Source organism: Bos mutus, chromosome 26 (genome assembly GCF_027580195.1).
Source record: "Bos mutus isolate GX-2022 chromosome 26, NWIPB_WYAK_1.1, whole genome shotgun sequence".
In the NCBI taxonomy this organism is placed as follows: domain Eukaryota; kingdom Metazoa; phylum Chordata; class Mammalia; order Artiodactyla; family Bovidae; genus Bos; species Bos mutus.
The window spans coordinates 46109052-46129079 of NC_091642.1; the positions used below are offsets into that span (position 1 = coordinate 46109052).

The window sequence follows — 20028 nt, forward strand, 5'->3', positions numbered from 1 at the left end:
AACCTGACAGGTTATGTATTTACAGCATCTCCTTAGGAGATATTACTTAGCCATATCATGGCAGCTTTCTTGTCCACAATTTTGACATGAGGTCAGTGTGCTATATTTATCTTGGAATATTAAAAAATGCTATAGATAATAATTTTCCATTGATCCATTTATTATAAAATAATCAAAGTTGTTAAGAGTTGGAAAAAATAAAGAGGCTTCACACTGACATTATATTCTAGTGGACACTTCAGCTGTTTTCATTTCAGTGTCATAATCTCAGCAGCTCAACATGGATAGTAAGCATGGCTGGAGTATTTGGTTAAATCAAATATGCTATTTAATAAAAGGCTAAATTATTTTAAAAGGTAAATTGTAAAATGCACATTAAACATACTTTAAACCACATTTTGGGGATTCTTATTATGTTTTAGAGCCAATTGTAATAAATTCAATTATTATTTTTAAATGATCACAAATTTTAGTTAGCATGCATTTTCAGTTAAAAGAAAACTCAATAAATACAAGTAACTTCTCTTTTTTAGTGTTTACCTATCAAGGTAAAATCACTAGGCTTTTAAATTCATATAGTTTTTTCTGTTCTCTGACTGTACCAACAATGATGCCTACAAGTATAGCTTCTTTAACTCATATATTTACACTATAAGTAATCTAAGTAGGGCAAGTTTTGCTACATGATTTGCTCACCAAATGTTTACTTCTTTTTCTTCATTCAAATCCATCAGTCATTCTCTATTTCCTTTATAACTAACCCTCTCTCACTGTCTCTTCTTCCTTTCAACTGTAACCTCTGTTAGTAAATCTGTTAGATATATTCATTCACATACTCAGCACATTTTAAGCATTTTTCATGTCAGGTGCTGTGATAATGCAATACTGTAATGAGTGCTGGGTTGTAAACTAGCACATGCATGTGTGACTGTGGTATGATTGTGTCGCAAACCACACTATTTCGTGTATTTATGAAAGCAACAAGATTTTCATCATCAAGTGCTTTCCATTTGAAGGTGATATACACACCAGGACTTCATAAACAGGCTCTCATACTTAATAACAAGAAATACTAAAGAATTGTTGATAATTTAATTGTCTCTATTTCAAGTGCTTTTATAATAACTAGCTAGAATACTAAAATAACATTTCCCAGAACTGCAGACTGTTTTATGTAAAAATATACATATAACATAATGCATAATGTTAACATTGTACATGGCATGTTACAGCTTATTCCAATCTGCCTTGCACAGTGAATTTTTGGTTAAAATATAACTTTTGAAACTAATTAGTGTTCAAAATAGTAACCTTTTAAAATCTGTATATGTGTGAAGCATGCATAGATGCTATGGGTGAATGAGCATTTAGCTGGACAATCATCCAGTAGTCACTCAAAGTTTAACACCTTAGATTCGTTTGTAATGATAACACTAGTTTCAGGTATGGTGTACAATAAATGTAAATGGAAGAGAATACTCTGATAGGGACAGTGTATTTTCGGTAGTCCTTGTCTCGATTAACTTATTTAAAGTAAATATCAATGTTCTAGATCAAAATATACACAGAGGGCTGATTATTACAACAACTTTTTCCCAATAAACAGTAATATTATTTTCTCTAAAGTATACATTACGTAGATACCAAAAGCACAATATATTAGTTTGTTGATTTGTGTATGGTTTTCTGGGAGGGCAAAATAAACTCCAATATTTATTCACAGCACAAATAAAATTAATGCAAAAGTAAGCAAAGGTAAACTAACACATAAAAGTACAATTTAAAAATCCTACCACATAGAAGAAATATGTTCACATATGACAGTCTATTGGATTTAAAACCAATTTTGGGTTTCCAATGAGACTCAAAATATGATATAACAAATTCATGCACACACAAAATAATATGCATCCTCATATATATGCACACACAACACAGAGATGTATATGTACATATAAATAAATATATATCATATATATAACTGCACACTTATGTGCATACATATAAATTATAAAGCATAGCAAGAAAATGACAAAAAAGTTAATCTCATCTGTCAACTTGAATTAGTTGACAGTAGTTTTCAGAAGTACCTTGTTTAAAAGGTTCAACCCTCATATTAGGATCTTTGAAAGAATATGATGAATTATTAATGGTTTATGAATTAAAAAAAATAATAATTACACAATCTTTGAGTTTACATACAATTTGAATTCTACACAATTTCATACTACTATTACCAATAATATGTAAATAAGTTTAGATTGCATATATATGTTAATAATTTTTAATAAATGATAAGTAATTGTTTAGTTTATTTTTTAGTAGAACACAAAAGAACAAGGAAGTGAATCACAGCAATTAACAAAAAAACAAACACAAAATTAACAACTTGTACCTACAGGAACACCACCCGGCAGAACCTATATGCAAATTAAACATTAAATGAAAAACTGTAAATGTAAATGACCACAAATATATATATGACAAGTATAACTAGTAAAAAGCCAACAAACCTCCAAACAAACAAACAAAACCCATTTTCCAGTTCATTTAAACTAACAGCTTTTTTGCAGGTGTATTTTTTTCCCTAATATTTTGACACATCATAACATAGGTATGATAGTATAGCAATATTTATAAAGTATATATGCACATTTTACCATTGAAAGTATAATGTATTACATTTCAAGGATACCTTTATTTTGAAATAGTAGCACTATATAGGGATGAAAATTGATTTGGAATTATAAATGGATCACTGCTTTTCTGAAAGCTAAAGCATAACCTCTATTGATTATTATTCTGTTATTTTTTTTAATATCTAGAATTCAATAAGCAATTTTAGTGGTTCTGCCAAAGAAAACCTGGTGGTTCCAGACATGCCTCTTTTGCAATACTTGCTCTATGTGTATTCTGGACTATTATAAAACTATGAGGTAAGAATGGTTAAAAAAATCATAAATGTAATTCATATGTATATTACATACATGCATATATTTTACACATATATGAATGTGTTGATATTTATATATCTATAAGAAGGAACGTTAGCACAAATATTGTTGTCTGCGTTTTTTACACTTTTCATGTGACTTGAGATTCCTTCAGAGAAGTCAATGGCACCCCACTCCAGTACTCTTGCCTGGAAAATCCCTTGGATGGAGACTGGTGGGCTGCAGTCTATGGGGTCGCTGAGTCGGAAACAACTAAGCGACTTCACTTTTCACTTTCCTGCATTGGAGAAGGAAATAGCAACCCACTCCAGTGTTCTTGCCTGGAGAATCCCAGGGAGGGGGGAGCCTGGTGGGCTGCTGTCTATGGGATCGCACAGAGTCAGCAAAGACTGAAGTGACTTAGCAGCAGCAGCAAGATTCCTTCTGACTCAACATCTACATGCTAATAACACTACAAATCACCAATCTCTGCTACTAGTTCCTAAAATTTTGTCTTATTTTCTACTGAATTGAACAGATAAAACAATGCAATTTTTGGACAAACAGATCTAAGTCTGTCTCCTTCTTGGCGTCTGCCCTGTGGCATAGCTGTGCTCAAGAAAACCAACTCCTGCAATGATCACTTCTCTTCATGCCTGATGCCTTATCTCCATTCTGTTTGGTAATACCTGTATGAGGTGATGTGTCTTTGTTTTTATTCTTAAATCCTTTATCCCCATGCTGATTAAATTCACTAATATTGACATTCAAAAACTGCTAGAATTTATCATGTAGTAAAATTCTTGCCTGCAAACTAAAAGGGCCTTTAAGTTTTCTTTTGTTAATATAGATCTTAAAATAGCCTCACAATAAACGTATTTTACTTTTGAGAAACAAAGAACACTTGGCTTAAGGGAAAACTCTGATTCAGAAGCACGTAAATTCATCTTCAGACATATCAATGACTAATCTTTAATTTATACTGTGGACTGACGAATGGAAGATATGAATAATGGCTTAGTTACAAGAATGCTGGCTTCAACTTAACGTGATAAAGAGCTTTCTAGGAATTAGTTGTCTAACCATGGAATGGGCCATACTCTGAAACAGTTAATTCAACATCAGTACAATTGTTGATACATATACCAAGATATTCTCATTCCTTTACTCATGCCTGGACTTACTAGTTCATTAAACAATCAGTTCTAATGAGGTGGATGAAACTGGAGCCTATTATACAGAGTGAAGGAAGCCAGAAGGAAAAACACCAATACAGTATACTAACGCATATATATGGAATTTAGAAAGATGGTAACGATAACCCTGTATATGAGACAGCAAAAGAGACACTGATGTATAGAACAGTCTTATGGACTCTGTGGGAGAGGGAGAGGGTGGGAAGATTTGGGAGAATAGCATTGAAACATGTGAAATGTCATGTATGAAACGAGATGCCAGTCCAGGTTCAATGCACGATGCTGGATGCTTGGGGCTGGTGCACTGGGATGACCCAGAGGGATGGTATGGGGAGGGAAGGGGGAGGAGGGTTCAGGATGGGGAACACATGTATACCTGTGGTGGATTCATTTTGATATTTTTTATATATATATTAAAAAAGGAAAAAATAAAAAATAAAATAAAAAAAATAAATAAAGGACAATTTTCGAAAAAAACAAAACAAAACAATTACTAGAACATACTAAGTTCTGGGAACAGTGTAAGATCTTTAGGATACAAAAGTTATTAAGATTTAGGATCTATCCTCAAGGGATTTAAATTTAATGATGGAAAAAGATACATACAATGATGTAAATAGAACTTCAGAGAAATTCACCAAAAAGAAAGACATGCAACTCAACAAAGAATCATAATCTAGAAAAGATTCTTAAGTGAGAGGATGTGTGCATGCTAAGTTGCTTCAGTCATGTCTGACTCTGGGGACATTATGGACTGTAGCCCACCAGGCTTTTATCTGTCCATGGGATTCTCCAGGCAAGGATACTGGAGTGGGTTGCAATGCCCTCCTCCAGGGGATCTTCTCAACCTAGGGATCAAACCCACGTCTCTTAAGTTTCCTGCACTGGCCGGCAGGGTCTTTACCACTAGTGCTACCTGGGAAGGCCCAAATGAGACGATGTCTGAGCTAAATTCCAAACACCGAGCATAAGTTATCCAAACTAAATTGTGTAGTGGAAGATGAAAGATTTCAAAACAGAAAAAGTAAGAAACAAAAGGTAATGAGATACACAGCAGTTTGGTGTAACTCAAGAAACTACAAGCAGTACTTCCCCGGTGGTCCAGTGGTTAAGAATCCGCCTGCTAATGCAGAGGACACAGGTTTGACCCCTAGTGCAGTAAGATCCCACATGTGAGGTGGTAACTAAACCAGCGTGCCACAACTACAGATCCCGCCCTTCAGCCTAAATTTCTGAGCCTGCATGCTGCAAGTACTGAAGCCCACATGCCTAAGAGCCTGTGCCGCACAACAAGATAACCCACCTTAACTAAAGACTAGCCCTTGCTGGCTGCAACTAGAGAAAGCCCACGGGCAACAAGTAAGACCCAGTGCAGCCACAAATAAATGAAAATTTAAAAAATAAATAAAAGAAACTATAAATACTTGCTAAATGTAAATAGATGGAAGCAGGACATTTTAGAAAATGTTCAGATTATCAAGTAACAGAAAGCCATGCACATGAGCTTGAAATTTCTTCTGCAAAGAATTTCATGCAGCAAAGTCATGAAAGCATACTACACAGAGGTCTAATGTAATCAGATTTGAACTTTGAATAAATACCTGTAGTAGCTGAGTGAAAGATGGATTTGAGTAAGAATAAAAAAAAATAGAAGATGAGGAGGCAATTTTAATAAAAGACAAATAGGTTGTAAGAGTGGAGAGAAAAGAGAGTCAGGAAATATTCAGAAGACGAAACCGGAAGATTTTAAATATTTCTTAATTGTCTCAAAGTGAAATTGAAAGTTGCTCAGCCATGTCTGACTCTGCATGGAATTCTCCAGGCCAGAATTGTAATTGTAATTACAATTGTAATTGTAATTGAAAGGGTAATTGTTCCCTTCTCCAGAGGATCTTCCCAACCTAGGGACTGAACCCAGGTCTCCTGCATTGCAGGCAGATTCTTCACCATCTGAACCACCTAGGAAGCCCAGGAATACTGAAGTGGGTAGCCTATCCCTTTTCCAGCAGATCTTCCCCAGCCAGGAATCGAGCCAGGGTCTCCTGCATTGCAGGCGGATTCTTTACCAGCTGAACTACCAGGGAAGCTCATAAGGTGATATATTTGCTGCTAAAAAGTAAATGAATTCACTCTAAAAGTAAAATCTTTTCATCTACTATTTTAGATGAAAAGAATTGTTTGCATTCATTTAGTATTTAGTCTCAAGTAAATAAAAACCAAAGACAGCTCCTACGTTTCAAGCTAGAGTGGCACAGTGAAGTGTAAAATCAATTCCTGAAGAAGAGACTTTAACAGAACATTTCACATAGTATAGGAAGTGGGATTAAACTACGTTCAATATTCTGTGGACTTAAGAGGATGGACTTAAATAATAAATATGGCCAGATAGACATTGTTTAAGTATTTGACATTTCTATGAATCATATTAGTTATGTTTCTCTTCATGTACGTGGCTTCATCTCAGGGAAATTTTCTCTCCCTCTCCATCATCGCCAGCTCCAAGTGAAGGAGCTGGCCAAGGCAGTAGTGATTGCTATCTTTTTGGGTCATTGGTATTTGAACAAAAGGCAGCAACTAGTGAATATAAGGCTATACAGCTATCACATGGAGGAACTACGAGTCAAGTCTAAGTTTATCCAGCTCCAAAGCACAGACTTGAAAGAACTACAATGTGCTGTCCCACCCCTTGGAAATGTCCGAGAGTATTTAGCAGGCTAACTGAATTGTAAGTCTCCAGATCAGAATTCCAGGTAGTGTTTTCCAAAGGTTTCAGACCCAGGAGCTCTCTCTACCCTAACTCAGTAATAACTTGAAGTCCCACTGTCCTTTTCAAAGCCCCTTTAACTCAATTTTAACATTTGTAATTTTAAAGTGAATAACAATCCAGGAAAGAATGTGTGCAAGCAAGCACAGGGCTTAGTACCCAACCACTAAATAATATAAATGCACCAAGAAACTACAAGTACATAAATTTTGCTACTTAGGGAAAAACTATAAGCTACAATTTTTTCAGGATTTAACCTGTGTTCTTGTGTTCATGAAAGTGCGACTTAAGCTATTATGTTTCTAAACTGACTAGTCACTGCTTAAAATGATTATGCATTCAAAATAAAAAGAAAACAAGAAAAAAATAAATCCACACCAAAAGCTGTGGGACATCACCAAGCCTAATATATATATTAGCTTAGCCTGGATAACACTTCTTAAATTGGCTCTGTGAATTTTCTAGTGAATTTTCTCATGTCACTAAATGACATGAGACTCATGAAACACATTAAACCTTAGGAGATCCCTAAACCCTCTCTGAACTGGGATGTGAAACTGTGTATATATAAGCACTTTAACAGGAAGAGTTGAAAGCATTGACAGCTGTTAACATAGTCAGCCTACAGTCAGAATGTATAAAACTGAAAAGGCTATTGATTTTAATCAATAACTTTCTTTCCCAAAGACCTTGGCTCAAGGTCTAACTCCTCCATTTACTAACTCTGTGATCAGAGTAAAGGCAGTATTTAAAGTTGTTTTAATTTCCCCTTCTGCAATATGTAAAATTCACTATTATGTTTGCTGTGAGATTTAAGGGAATTAATGCAAAATAAAGCATTTATTATATTTTCTGGCAGGTATTGCCCTTTCACGAGGCAGAGGAACTAAAGAGCCTTTTCATGAGGGTGAAAGAAAAGAGTGAAAAATCTGGCTTAAAATTCAGTATTTAAAAAACTAAGGTCATGGCATCCAGTCACATCACTTCATGGCAAATAGAAGGGGGAAAGGTGTAAGAAGTGACAGATTTTCTCTTCTTCGGCTCTAAAATCACTGCAGATGGTGATGGCAGGTATGAAATTAGAAGACAGTTGTTCTTGGAAGGAAAGCTATGACAAACCTAGACTATCTATTAAAAAACAAAGACATCACTTTGCTGACAGATGTCCATATAGTTAAAGCTATGGTCTTTCCAGTAGTCATGTACAGATGTGAGAGCTGAACCATAAAAAAGGCAGAGCACAGAAGAATTGATGCTTTTGAACTGTGATATTGGAAAAGAGTCAAGAGTCCCTTGGACTGCAAGAAGATCACATCAGTCAATCCTAAAGGAAGTCAACCCTGAATATTCACTGAAAGGGCTGATGCTGAAGCTCCAATACTTTGGCCACCTGATGAGAACAGCTGACACTGGAAAAGATCCTGATGCTGGGAACGATCAAAGGCAGAAGGAGAAGAGGGAGACAGAGGAGGAGACGATTGGATGACATCACTGGTTCAATGGACGTGAACTTGGGCAAACTCCAGATGGTAAAAGATAGGGAGCCCTGGCGTGCTGCAGTTCATGGGGTTGGCAAAGAGTTGTACATGACTTAGCGCTGAACGACAACCACTGGCAGGTGTTAAGAACTCAGTGTGAGTCAGCTATTGTTAAAACAACAAGTGAGGGAGATTGAGAAGGACAAGAAAGCTAGGATGAGAATAAAGAAAGCAGAGAAAGATACAAAGAGTAAAATAAAACATTTACTGAGAAATGGAATGCACGCAAGAGATGTCACAGACTTTGCTAAAGGTTACAGTTTTTTTTCCAGAAAGAGAAAAGAAATCTGGAAGTGCTCTTGTAATTTACTAAACTGTTGACAAAGCTCCATGTTATGAGATTTTAGGGACATTCTAGACCTATGCTGTCCAATTAACAACATGTGGCCATTCACATTTAAAATAATTCAAATTAAACAAAATGCTAAAATTACATTTCAGTCTAGTTACATTTCCAGAGCTCCATAGCAACACAGGGTTAGTGGTTACTGTGGTGGGCAGCATAGCTACAGAATATTTCCACCATCACAAAGTTTTATTAGATGGTATTGATGGGAGAATTTGCTAAGTTGGAATTTTTTAAGTTGCAAGTGACAGAAACGTATGTTAAAAAAAAAAAAAAGATATGTTGGGTAATAATGGGGTAGGTTAGAGGATAAAAGGAAAATCTTTAAGTATTAATATAAATCTGGGGATGTTGTAACCTAAAAAATGGGGACTCAGGAAGGACTCCTCTCTGTGTGTCTCTGTCAGACTTCGTTCTCTCCCATTGACAATGAGCTTTCTCCATGATGTCAGCAAACCGGGCTACAGAGAGTTCAGATTCATTTCCACTTTAATACATGATGCCACAGTCTTCCAATTCCCTTTTTTTTTTTTTTCCTTTCAACCCCTGGTTGGACTCAGATTGGACTGGTAAAGATTTTCTGTCCATTCTTTGTAGCAGTCACTGTAGCTAAGGAGGTTAAAATACTCTGATCTGTTCAGTTTGGACAATTTCCCACTGCTTTATCAAGTGTCAGTACCAGAAAAACAGAGGACAATGCTGCACGGAATGGAAGAGCGTTAGCATCACAACAGTCACTGGCAGAAGTGTGAGCGGGTCAGCTGCCCCAAAATGTGTTTTCTTTAGTAATATAAATCTCAGAAAAGTCTCCCAAATTGCATCCTAGAGCTGCTTCCATGACTTTTTATTCTTATTGTAGAATGCCATTATTTTTTCCCTGTCAGTAATAATGTAGTTTTCAATACATGTTAATTGGAAAGATTGTTCTGGTACTTTGGCAAACTGCAAGTGAAACACTAATTTCCTTCTTTCTACTGAATATCTGCAAACTGAAAAAGAACAGTTTCTGAGTCAAACAGTATTTTCTTTTATCATAACCTTGATAGGGAATTGAATTACAACACTAAGATTTTCATTTATGCTGACTTTTTTCTCTATTCTATAACTCATCCAATTATATCTTTATTCTACCTCCTACTGGCATACATATACCAAGAGACGTGTTAACAAAATAAGAGCAAAAATCATATTTAACTTACATCTTCTATATCCTTGTCCAGAGCTACAATTCTTAGAGGGGTGGTCAAATTCAGACTGTCAGAAATAGTTGCTCCCACTGGAGCAGATTCCAGAATATAGCCTTGATAACTAGCCATTGTGAAATATGGGCTCTGATTGTTTTCATCCAGTATCTCAATATGTAGACTGGCAAAAGCGGGAAGAGGATGACCATTGTCCTGTTCAGCCTAAAACAAAGTAAAAAGAAAAAAGATTAAAACATTGTATGTTATGGAATCCTTTTAGAGTGCCATTTTTCATACTATATATAAGGATTATCTTTTCAACTGGTATCATTACAGAAAAAACCACTTTAAAGTTAAAGAACCATTGGAGAACGTGAGGAAATGGAAGTCCAGAGAGGCTTCATCAGTTTTTGCCTTCCTGTCCCCCAATCCAGTGTATATTTCAAAAAAAGAAAAAATAAATTACTGCAATCAACTTTCATTATCTGTCATTGCACATTACTAGGGGAAATAATAGTGCTTAAATAGTTAGAAGATCCAACCAGTCCATCCTAAAGGAGATCAGTCCTGGGTGTTCTTTGGAAGGACTGATGTTGAAGCTGAAACTCCAATACTTTGGCCACCTCATGCGAAGAGTTGACTCATTGGAAAAGACTCTGATGCTGGGAGGGATTGGGGACAGGAGGAAAAGGGGACGACAGAGGATGAGATGGCTGGATGACATCACCGACTCAATGGACATGGGTTTGGGTAGACTCTGGGAGTTGGTGATGGACAGGGAGGCCTGGAGTGCTGCGATTCATGGGGTGGCAAAGAGAACTGAATTGAACTGAAATAGTTAGAAAACCACAAAGTGAACACATTTGACTGAATTGCTGATAAAATATTTAAGTAAAAGACAGAGAAAAAGATTCATAACTCAGAAAACCTGTTGTTTTTATTTTTGTCTTTTTCATGTCTTATCCCTCACTAATAATTAAATCCTCAAATAATTCAAAATTCTACATAAATTTAACAGATTAAGTCTACATTTGTTGCCCATGGAAAGTCTTCAAAAAACCCTTATGAAGGACAGAGACAATTTAAATAAAATATTTATTTTTAGTAGCAGTAGAAATTTAAATATTAGTTAACCATAAATATGGAGAAGGCAATGGCACCCCACTCCAGTACTCTTGCCTGGAAAATCCCATAGACGGAGGAGCCCGGTAGGCTGCAGTCCATGGAGTCGTGAAGAGTCAGACACGACTGAGCAACTTCACTTTCACTTTTCACTTTCATGCATTGGAGAAGGAAATGGCAACCCACTCCAGTGTTCTTGCCTGGAGAATCCCAGGGACGGGGGAGCCTGGTGGTGGTGGGCTCCACCTATGGGGTCGCACAGAGTTGGACACGACTGAAGTGACTTAGCAGAAGCAGCAGCAACCATAAATATATTATTCAGGTAAAATAAATGTTCCTGCATTGGGAACTTTTTTTTTTTACTTTTTTAGCTATTAAGAAATTGATGACAATTTGTTTCCAATAAATTTTACTATGTAATCGCCACACATGTTATAAATGGGTGAACACCAACCTTTAACATCAGCTCTCAACATCCTATTTTTTTCTGGTTTGCTTTTAACCATCTTACTATATGTCTATCCAGATATTTTATAAGGGAAGATTTTATCACAACTGACTTCTATAAAATCTTCTCCAAACTTTAGAAGTAATCATTGACATAATTTAGTGGCATACATATACCAAGAGATGTGTTAGATATGTATTTCAAAATAGATTCAAATTCTGTTGTAATTTTTATTGATATGTTTCCCCCATTTTTGCAGTAGTTGTATTTTGAAACCATCTAAGAGTTAAAGTTAAATCTTTTCTTTTAAATCCTATAGTGCTTTCCTCTGTAATACAGTGGCATTTGGCCATGAAAGTTTATAAGCAGTTTGATACATATCTCTGTTTTATATCAGGCCTCTTTTTGTCTTTGTTCAGTCGCTCAGTCATGTCCTCTTTGCAACTCCATGGACTTCCACATGCCAGGCTTCCCTGTCCTCACCATCTCCCTTATCTTCACCATTGAGCCTCTAGAAGATAATTTGCTCTTTTTCCTCTTGTAATTTACCAGTTTTATTCATTGGAGGGCAGGTGACAGATCACAGAGATGTTTGGTAGTATCAGTGAGTTTGCACCAGGAAAAATCATTTCACATTATTATTAATATTAGATATTTAAATACATTTATGCTAATTATAACAATGAAATTATGATAATTAATAAACCCATTGTTAATCTTATATAAAGAATAGATTTAGAAGAAAAAATACTTTGTTTTTTACCATTTTCATAACTATTTCAATATATTAGATTTCCTTTATAATGTTATGCAATTTATTTTCTGGATTTAAATTTTCATCTGAGAGCAAATTGCCAGAATGCTTCTGGGCATAAAATGTTTATGAGCCCCTGCTCTGCATTAAAGACAATAGTACTGGAAATAATGTGTAACCTTTTATATAACATTGTATTCTTCTCTCAGAACCATATGTGTTCCTGACACCACCAGCCTAGATAAGTTCTTTCTGTATCCAGCTGTTGTGATTAATTTGTGCTGAGACTTGGATGTTCTAGAAATTCCCCCTGTGACTTAGAGCAGGCTTTCTGGACACAGCTGACCAGGGTAAAAGGTACAGTCCCTGGCTAGAAAATATCACCTTTCACTGTAGGAGACTAATTGATCCATATGGGGTTCCAACCCAATGACCTTTATCTGATTGAAGCAGAACAGTTCATACACACAAGCCATTTGAACAAGAGGTTTTCTCTCTCCTTTATTTTGTTTCTAATTGTTCTGAAAGTCATTATGTTATATCCTGGACACACTAGTAATGCTGTGAAAAGCAACAAATTGATAATTTGCCCCCTTTCTCTAATACACATACACAATTCATGGATGGTGAGGGGAAAACAAAAAGCAAACTATATAATAACGAAAGATTTTATTTTACATTCAACTCATATGCTGCTAGTTTTTACTGCCAGCTGTGAAGGCAGGAAAACATGTATTATTTGCATAATGGAAACAAAATGATCCAACAAAAAGAGGAAAAAAACTAAATTAGATCTATGGAGACAATTGATTTCCCCATATCTTTAAAAATAACGTGTAAAGGCACTTTCTGTTATTTCTCTAAGTTTAGTTTGCTGTTAATATGACTACTATTTTTGGATTGCTACTATATATTTTGCCCTCTTTGGGGTATTTCAGATGTGCCAACTAGGGTTTCTGTCTCCAAAGTCCACATTCTTAATCTCTATGTTATTTTGGCCCTCTAAATGTGAAAATATATACTTTCATGTTGATGAAAAAACAAAAAGGTTAGTTTTATGTTAAAGGCCACACCACATCTAAGTCCTATACAGAGTAGGGCCCAGACTCAGGTCTCCTGATTTATGAGAGGCTATAAAAGACACTTACTCCTTGGAAGGAAAGTTATGACCAATCTAGATAGCATATTCAGAAGCAGAGACATTACTTTGCCAACAAAGGTCCATCTAGTCAAGGCTATGGTTTTTCCAGTGGTCATGTATGGATGTGAGAGTTGGACTGTGAAGAAAGCTGAGTGCCAGAGAATTGATGCTTTTGAACTGTGGTGTTGGAGAAGACTCTTGAGAGTCCCTTGGCCTGCAAGAAGATCCAACCAGTCTATTCTAAAGAAGATCAGTCCTGGGTGTTCTTTGGAAGGAATGATGCTAAAGCTGAAACTCCAGTACTTTGGCCACCTCATGCGAAGAGTTGTCTCATTGGAAAAGACTCTGATGCTGGGAGGGATTGGGGGCAGGAGGAGAAGGGGACGACAGAGGATGAGATGGCTCACCAATTTGATGGACGTGAGTTTGAGTGAACTCCGGGAGTTGGTGATGGACAGGGAGGCCTGGTGTGCTGCAATTCATGGGGTTGCAAAGAGTCGGACACGACTGAGTGACTGAACTGAATTGAACTGAAGTGATGTAGGAACATTCACCACATGATTATCTTAATTTAGAGAATGTAAATGAATATCCAAATGTAAGGTTAATGGAAGGAGAGAAAATTAATAGATACTCCAGAGAGAATTACAGTTAAATTATGTCACTTAATTTAATATTATTATGCTTTTCTGTTTAAAGGGCTCATGCATGAAATCTTTCATCCAATCATCTCTTCTTCTATGTAATAAAAATAGGAATTCTCAAAAGTCTGACATAGTCTGCTCCTCTGTAGTTGCTAAGTGAATGAGATGAGAAGCATGAAAAGGCAGGTCACGGTAGTATTTAAAAAATCACCTAATCCCATAAGATAACCTTATTTATATCTACAAAGCCTATCGTTACGAGTTAAACATTATATTTAAAAGCTAGGTTTTACTTGGCGAATTTCTGGGCATGAGTCCCATTTTCAGTAATGAAACCAAAGTAAAACTAAAGCCAAAACAGAAGTATACAAAATACATTATTTAGTTACTTTGAAGAGCAAACCATTAAGAGACACAAACTACCTAATTTTCATTATCAAAACAAGCAAACATTGATAGTCTCGTAGCTCCCTGAACCAGAGGGCTGAGAATGCAGAATAGCTATTTTCCCTGCTGGTTGGTGGCAAGCAAGGTAAGATTCCATGATCTCTAGTATGCATGCGAGCTAAGTTGCTTCGTTGTGACTGACTCTGAAACCCTATGGACTGTGGTGTGCCAGGCTCCTCTGTTCGTGGGGTTTTCCAGGTAAGAATACTGGAGTAGGTTGCCCTGACCTCCTCTAGGGGATCTTCCTGACCCAGGAATTGAACCCATATCTCTTACGTCTCCTCATTGGCAGGTGGACTCTATACCACTAGCACCACCTGAGAAGCCCTCAGATCAAAGATTATATTAATATTGCCAACTAATTAGTAGTTACAAATAAGTGTATACTGTTACTTCTTGGCCTTTCTTATACAATTATATTGCTTTAAAACCTAAGAAATTACTTTTATTTAGAGTTCAATACTCTAAAAATTACAGAATTAAAATATAGAATAGTGTAGTACATAAAAAATCCTGTTTATAACAATTATTAAAAATATTTGAGTACTTAAAAAACCATGAAATATTTTATCAGATAAAACACAACGTGTTGTTCTGTATATTATATGACTGATTTGTTTGTAATGTCACAAATATTGTAAAGGAGTGCATTCCTGTTTGGAAATAAATACATTTCCTATTTGACAAAAAAGAAAAGATATCTTTACCAGGAAGACTGTGAATAACACACTCCCAGAGGGGTTTATAATATGACAAGAAAATCATATTCACACATTTTTCATCTAGAAAATAATTTTAAAGTGAAATATATTTTATCTTCATTTCATGTGAGAATTTGCCCACTGTGTTTATAATTTATCACAATGAAAACATGAATTCTTGGAGCTTCTGTATAATTTTCAGTAAGAAAAAATCTTTTTCTTTGTTTAGATTTTGAGATATAAACTGACACTGGAATGACTAAAGCAGTTTTGAATGATTTAAAGAAGAAAACCCAGTTGCTCTTGGGAAGATCACAGATTCAGAAAACTCCCACTAAGCACAAATATATCAGACTATTTGGCTGATAGTTGAACATGAGCATCATCTTGGCCATAAATAGCAAGGCCAGGCATTGACAAAATATGATCATCATTGTGTAGTAACATTTTTCTGGAGTGCTTCTAACTCATGCTGTCTTCCCCTTATTTTGCCCTGCATTCCACTTCCTGTTCAGTGAAAGTCTAGGCTGGATTCTGATTTTATTCCCACAGACTATTCTCTCCACTAGGAGATACCTCTCCTAAGGTGTTTCTGTGAAGTGCTTGACTGGAATAGACCATCTGGAATATCTGAATTTTTAAAAATCATCAATATCAAAAAATCTATATCTATGTGGGTTCTTTATCAGAATCTAGAAAATAATGTGTGAGAGTTTCTTCTATATACTAGTCCATTCTTTAGGGGAAAAAAAAAAAAAAAAAAACTAGTGAGAAAAACTGTTTAGTTTTCAAGTTTTTAGATATAACTTTTTAGTTTCATTTTCTATACAGCAACCAAAAACTATGAAGAAAGGTTACTTGTGGACTACCATGTAGGAGGGTTAAGGTAGTTTCTGTGTGTGAAGGGCTGTGTCGTGGGGAGATATGGCAAGGACTTCTCAGAGAGAGGCTTTCATGTGAACATTTTTACAATATTTAGTCTTGCTGTTGTACTCAGTGACCTTTGCAGACAAGAGGGCCTTGCCAAATTCAAGGGACTGTGACTAGAATGGATAAATTGCTTTTCTTTTCCCAAACAGTTGCAGGTCACCTTCTGAAGAAGGAAAAAGGCCAAATAAAATCTAACCTCTGTGTGTCTTTTGTCAGATTGCACATTTGGACAGCCACTATCTTCAAATGCAGTATTCTGTTTCTGTTCTAACTAACCCAGATGGATGAATAACAACATGAGAAAGAGGGCATCGTATATTCTTTCCTTGTATTGATTTTCATAACTGATATAATAGTTAATTGATTTAGCTTAGTACTTAGAATTTTTAGAAATATGAACAATCAGTAGTAAATAAAAGGATACAGTGTTCTTTATTAGGAAACAAAAATAATGTGTTATGTGATAATCTACTAGATTGAAAAAAGTAGAACATAAAATGTAAAGATCAATAACTGGCAAATGTATTAAATATGTCAGTGGATTTCTGAAAGTGTATTATTCCTAGAGACATCCATGGAGGGGTGGTTATTTTACTACTGATAAGAACTAATACCTGAAATTTCTGTGGGATAAGTTTCCTAAAATGTATCTAGGACTTTCACTCTTAATGTCCTTAAACTTCCTTACCTTATAGATTTTGCTATTGGGCAGAGAAAGCAAGTTTACTTTTCACTTAACTGCTAAACTAAGATGTAGGATATGTGTGTATTTTATTCATTCAACATAAATCTGTAAGAATAGGGAGTGGCATATATAGCTAGAATATTTTCAGAATTGTGAAAGTATGTTATTCATAGAATTTGTCTTTGTTCCTATGGCTAGACAACATCAGCTCTGTTTTTTTTTTTTTTTTTTTCCTTATCATAATCCTGGCTCATTGAATATCCTTATTCAATCTTTCCCAAAGAGAGCATCTAAGGTTTTATTATCTCCTCTTAATTTCTCTCTCTCTTTTGATAAACTGACAATACATACACCATAGCAGAAAGATAGCAACTTATACTTCACAATCTCTATAACAGATTTAATGAATGTTGATAGGTCTCTCATGTTCATGGGAGATGTCATGCTTTTTATTTTGCGAAGTGATGACTAATGATCTGTGACTTCCCTTCTGCCTCTAATACCTGATCTTTAAAATCAACGCAGTTTTTCTGTTGGAAATTCATGTAGTAGGCAACATTTTGATTGGCTTGAAGGCAACATGGAGCAGCCTGGTCTAATTTTTACTTTAGCAATACCTATTGGCAATATGGGGAGATAGGCGGGATGCATGAAGAAGAGACTAAAACCTTAGCGATCACGTGTGTGAGATTATGGGCCATGAGGATGAAATGTAGAGAACTGCAGCAGGCAGGGAAAGTTGGGGAGACATTTAAGAGAAATTCTGGATAGGACTTGAAAAGTGACTGGATAGGTCCATATAGGATCTGGTGTTTCAGAAGGACTGGGAACTCCTAGCTTGGGTGACAGGTTGATTGTCATATTATTAATCGAAAGAGAGAAGATGAGGTTTCAAAAGGTTAGACAGTTTACTACATTCTTAATTTGATTCAACTACAAAACACTCAGGGCATTTGGCCAGCCAGTAATTAGACATACGGATGTAGAAGTCAGAAGGGAAATACGTCTAAAAGCATAATTTTCATACTTGTGACTTCCTTGAGGCAGTGCTTTCAGATATTTCTGTCTCCTCAACACCAAGCAAAATGTCAGGCCCCTAATGCGCACTCAGAAAGGATTTAGCAAACTGAAAAACTAGCAAATGTCATGTGACTTACAGACAGTGAATGCTAGTTTCCCATTGAACTCCTGCGAAGTAAAGTATAATCGACATCATTATTAAAATAGAGGCCAAATATTTTCTAGAGTTGTACTATTAGACAGTCATGAGCAGGATCAAGAGTTACAGTGGCTGTTCTTTTAGGCCTCAGTCATCTCTTGCATGCTCTTTCCCTTGACTCTCAAATTACTAAAGCAATGTAACTCACCAGGAAAACTGGCACATTAACTCCACTATTAAGCTTTTCAGTTTCAATTCTGTGGCTCATTTTCTGTGTAATACATATACATATATGTATAGATAAAATGTATATATCTGTGTTTTATATATATATATATGTATAATATTTTTAGAAGGAGGACTGTTTGCTTATTTAAGTACAGTAATAAATAGCTTTTAAATGTTAGTCGTTCAGTCAGGTCTGACTCTGCAAACCCATGGAGTGTAGCCTGCCAGACTCCTGTGTGCATGGGATTCTCCAGGCAAGAATATTAGAGTGGTAGCCATGCCCTTTTCTAGGGGATCTTCCCAACCCAGGGATCAAACCCAAGTATCCCACATTTCAAGCAGATTCTTTACCATCTGAGCCACCAAACTGTCTTAATACAGATATAGCTCCCCCCACCACCAGGGATTTAATTTATTGGAGAAGTTCACTGAATTTCTATTCTGGACAGACACAGGATAAAATCTGTCAAATACATACACTTTCAAATGTATGTATTTAAATGCAATGAAGATGCAGTACCATGTCCAGCAGCCTGAAAGTATGTATGTGCCAGGGAGAAAACCAGTATAAGAAATATTTATTGAGCACTTTATATGCTGTGCATGGATAGGGGTATGTCCTTGGGCGGCAATGTTGAAGAAATATATTGTTTAATACAATGTGCCCTCCCTCCTATAAAGGTCAAGAGAAAATAAACAGGCAAATCCTGTATAGACTGATCAAAGCTACCACAGGGAGGCACTTCCAGTCACAGGCCATGCCTTTCTAGAGGAACTGACGGTCTTCTTAGCATCTGAAGCATCAGTGAGTTATCAATGTGAATTAGACTGCTGATTTTAAAGAGAAAGAGAAATGACTAAGGAAGAAAAGCAAACTCCTGGAAGTTAGAAAGAACATGATGAATTTAGGACAGTGCAAGTGGCTTAGTATGGTTGGCATAGAAAGTATACACGGTGACTGATGAGAGCTTAGTGTTAACTATGTCCATTATGTGGAGAGGAAGGAAGTTAAAGGTCAGCCTGCTATGCAGTATAAGTTGGTCAATGAACAACTATATGAAAATCAGAAGGGCCATGATACAATGATATTTGTGATAGCATCATGACCCTTGTTATTAGTTGTTAATTAAAGAGATTTAAATTAAAAAAATATGTTTGAACAACTGAGAGACAGCGAAGTATTAATAATTTATTCATTTGATCCTCAGATGCCCAGAGTATAAATATATGAAGTATAAAAATATAAATATATTTAATATTTTTTTAAACTGCACTTATAATAATGAAAGTGAATGCTCTGAATTTTTATGAAAGTGAATGCTCTGAATTTTACTAAGACATTCCATGCAAGAATTAATTCATTTTCATCTAGAATCTAAAATGTGCTTTCATGTTTCTATTGCATAGTTGTTTTTTTGCTGTATAACAATGGTGATCACATAACCTTTCATCCAAACTGGGACACTTTTGAAGATGAAAGAAGTGTTATGAATAATTATACAAGAACAATAGTCATAAATATGAACTGTCCTGGGTAAACCCAGGACTGGCTATGATTCTTGTTCAAAATGTGTATTTCATTTTAAAGTATACTTAAATTATTGGAGTTATGTAAAATTTGAAATAGGAGGTTCGTTTTGAAAAGAAACATCTTTGTCTCTTTGAATTAGATGGGTTTTAATCTTTTAATATTCTATACTTGGTGAACTATCCATCTTTTCTTTCTAGTTTCACCTTTCCTTGTTATTTACCACTATACTGAATAAATCACTGGCAGAAATAGATAAAATGAAGATGACAAATCTCTT

At 35.6% G+C, this 20028-nt stretch overlaps 1 protein-coding gene across 1 annotated transcript in view; it reads right to left on the reverse strand.

Moving 5' to 3' along the window:
• Positions 1–20028, reverse strand: part of PCDH15 (protocadherin related 15) — a 1047422-nt gene that overhangs the window by 368413 nt on the left and 658981 nt on the right. Inside the window, exon 11 of the mRNA XM_070363570.1 lies at positions 9977–10183. Within this exon, the coding sequence (XP_070219671.1) occupies positions 9977–10183 (207 nt within the window). The remainder of the gene's footprint in view (positions 1–9976; positions 10184–20028) is intronic.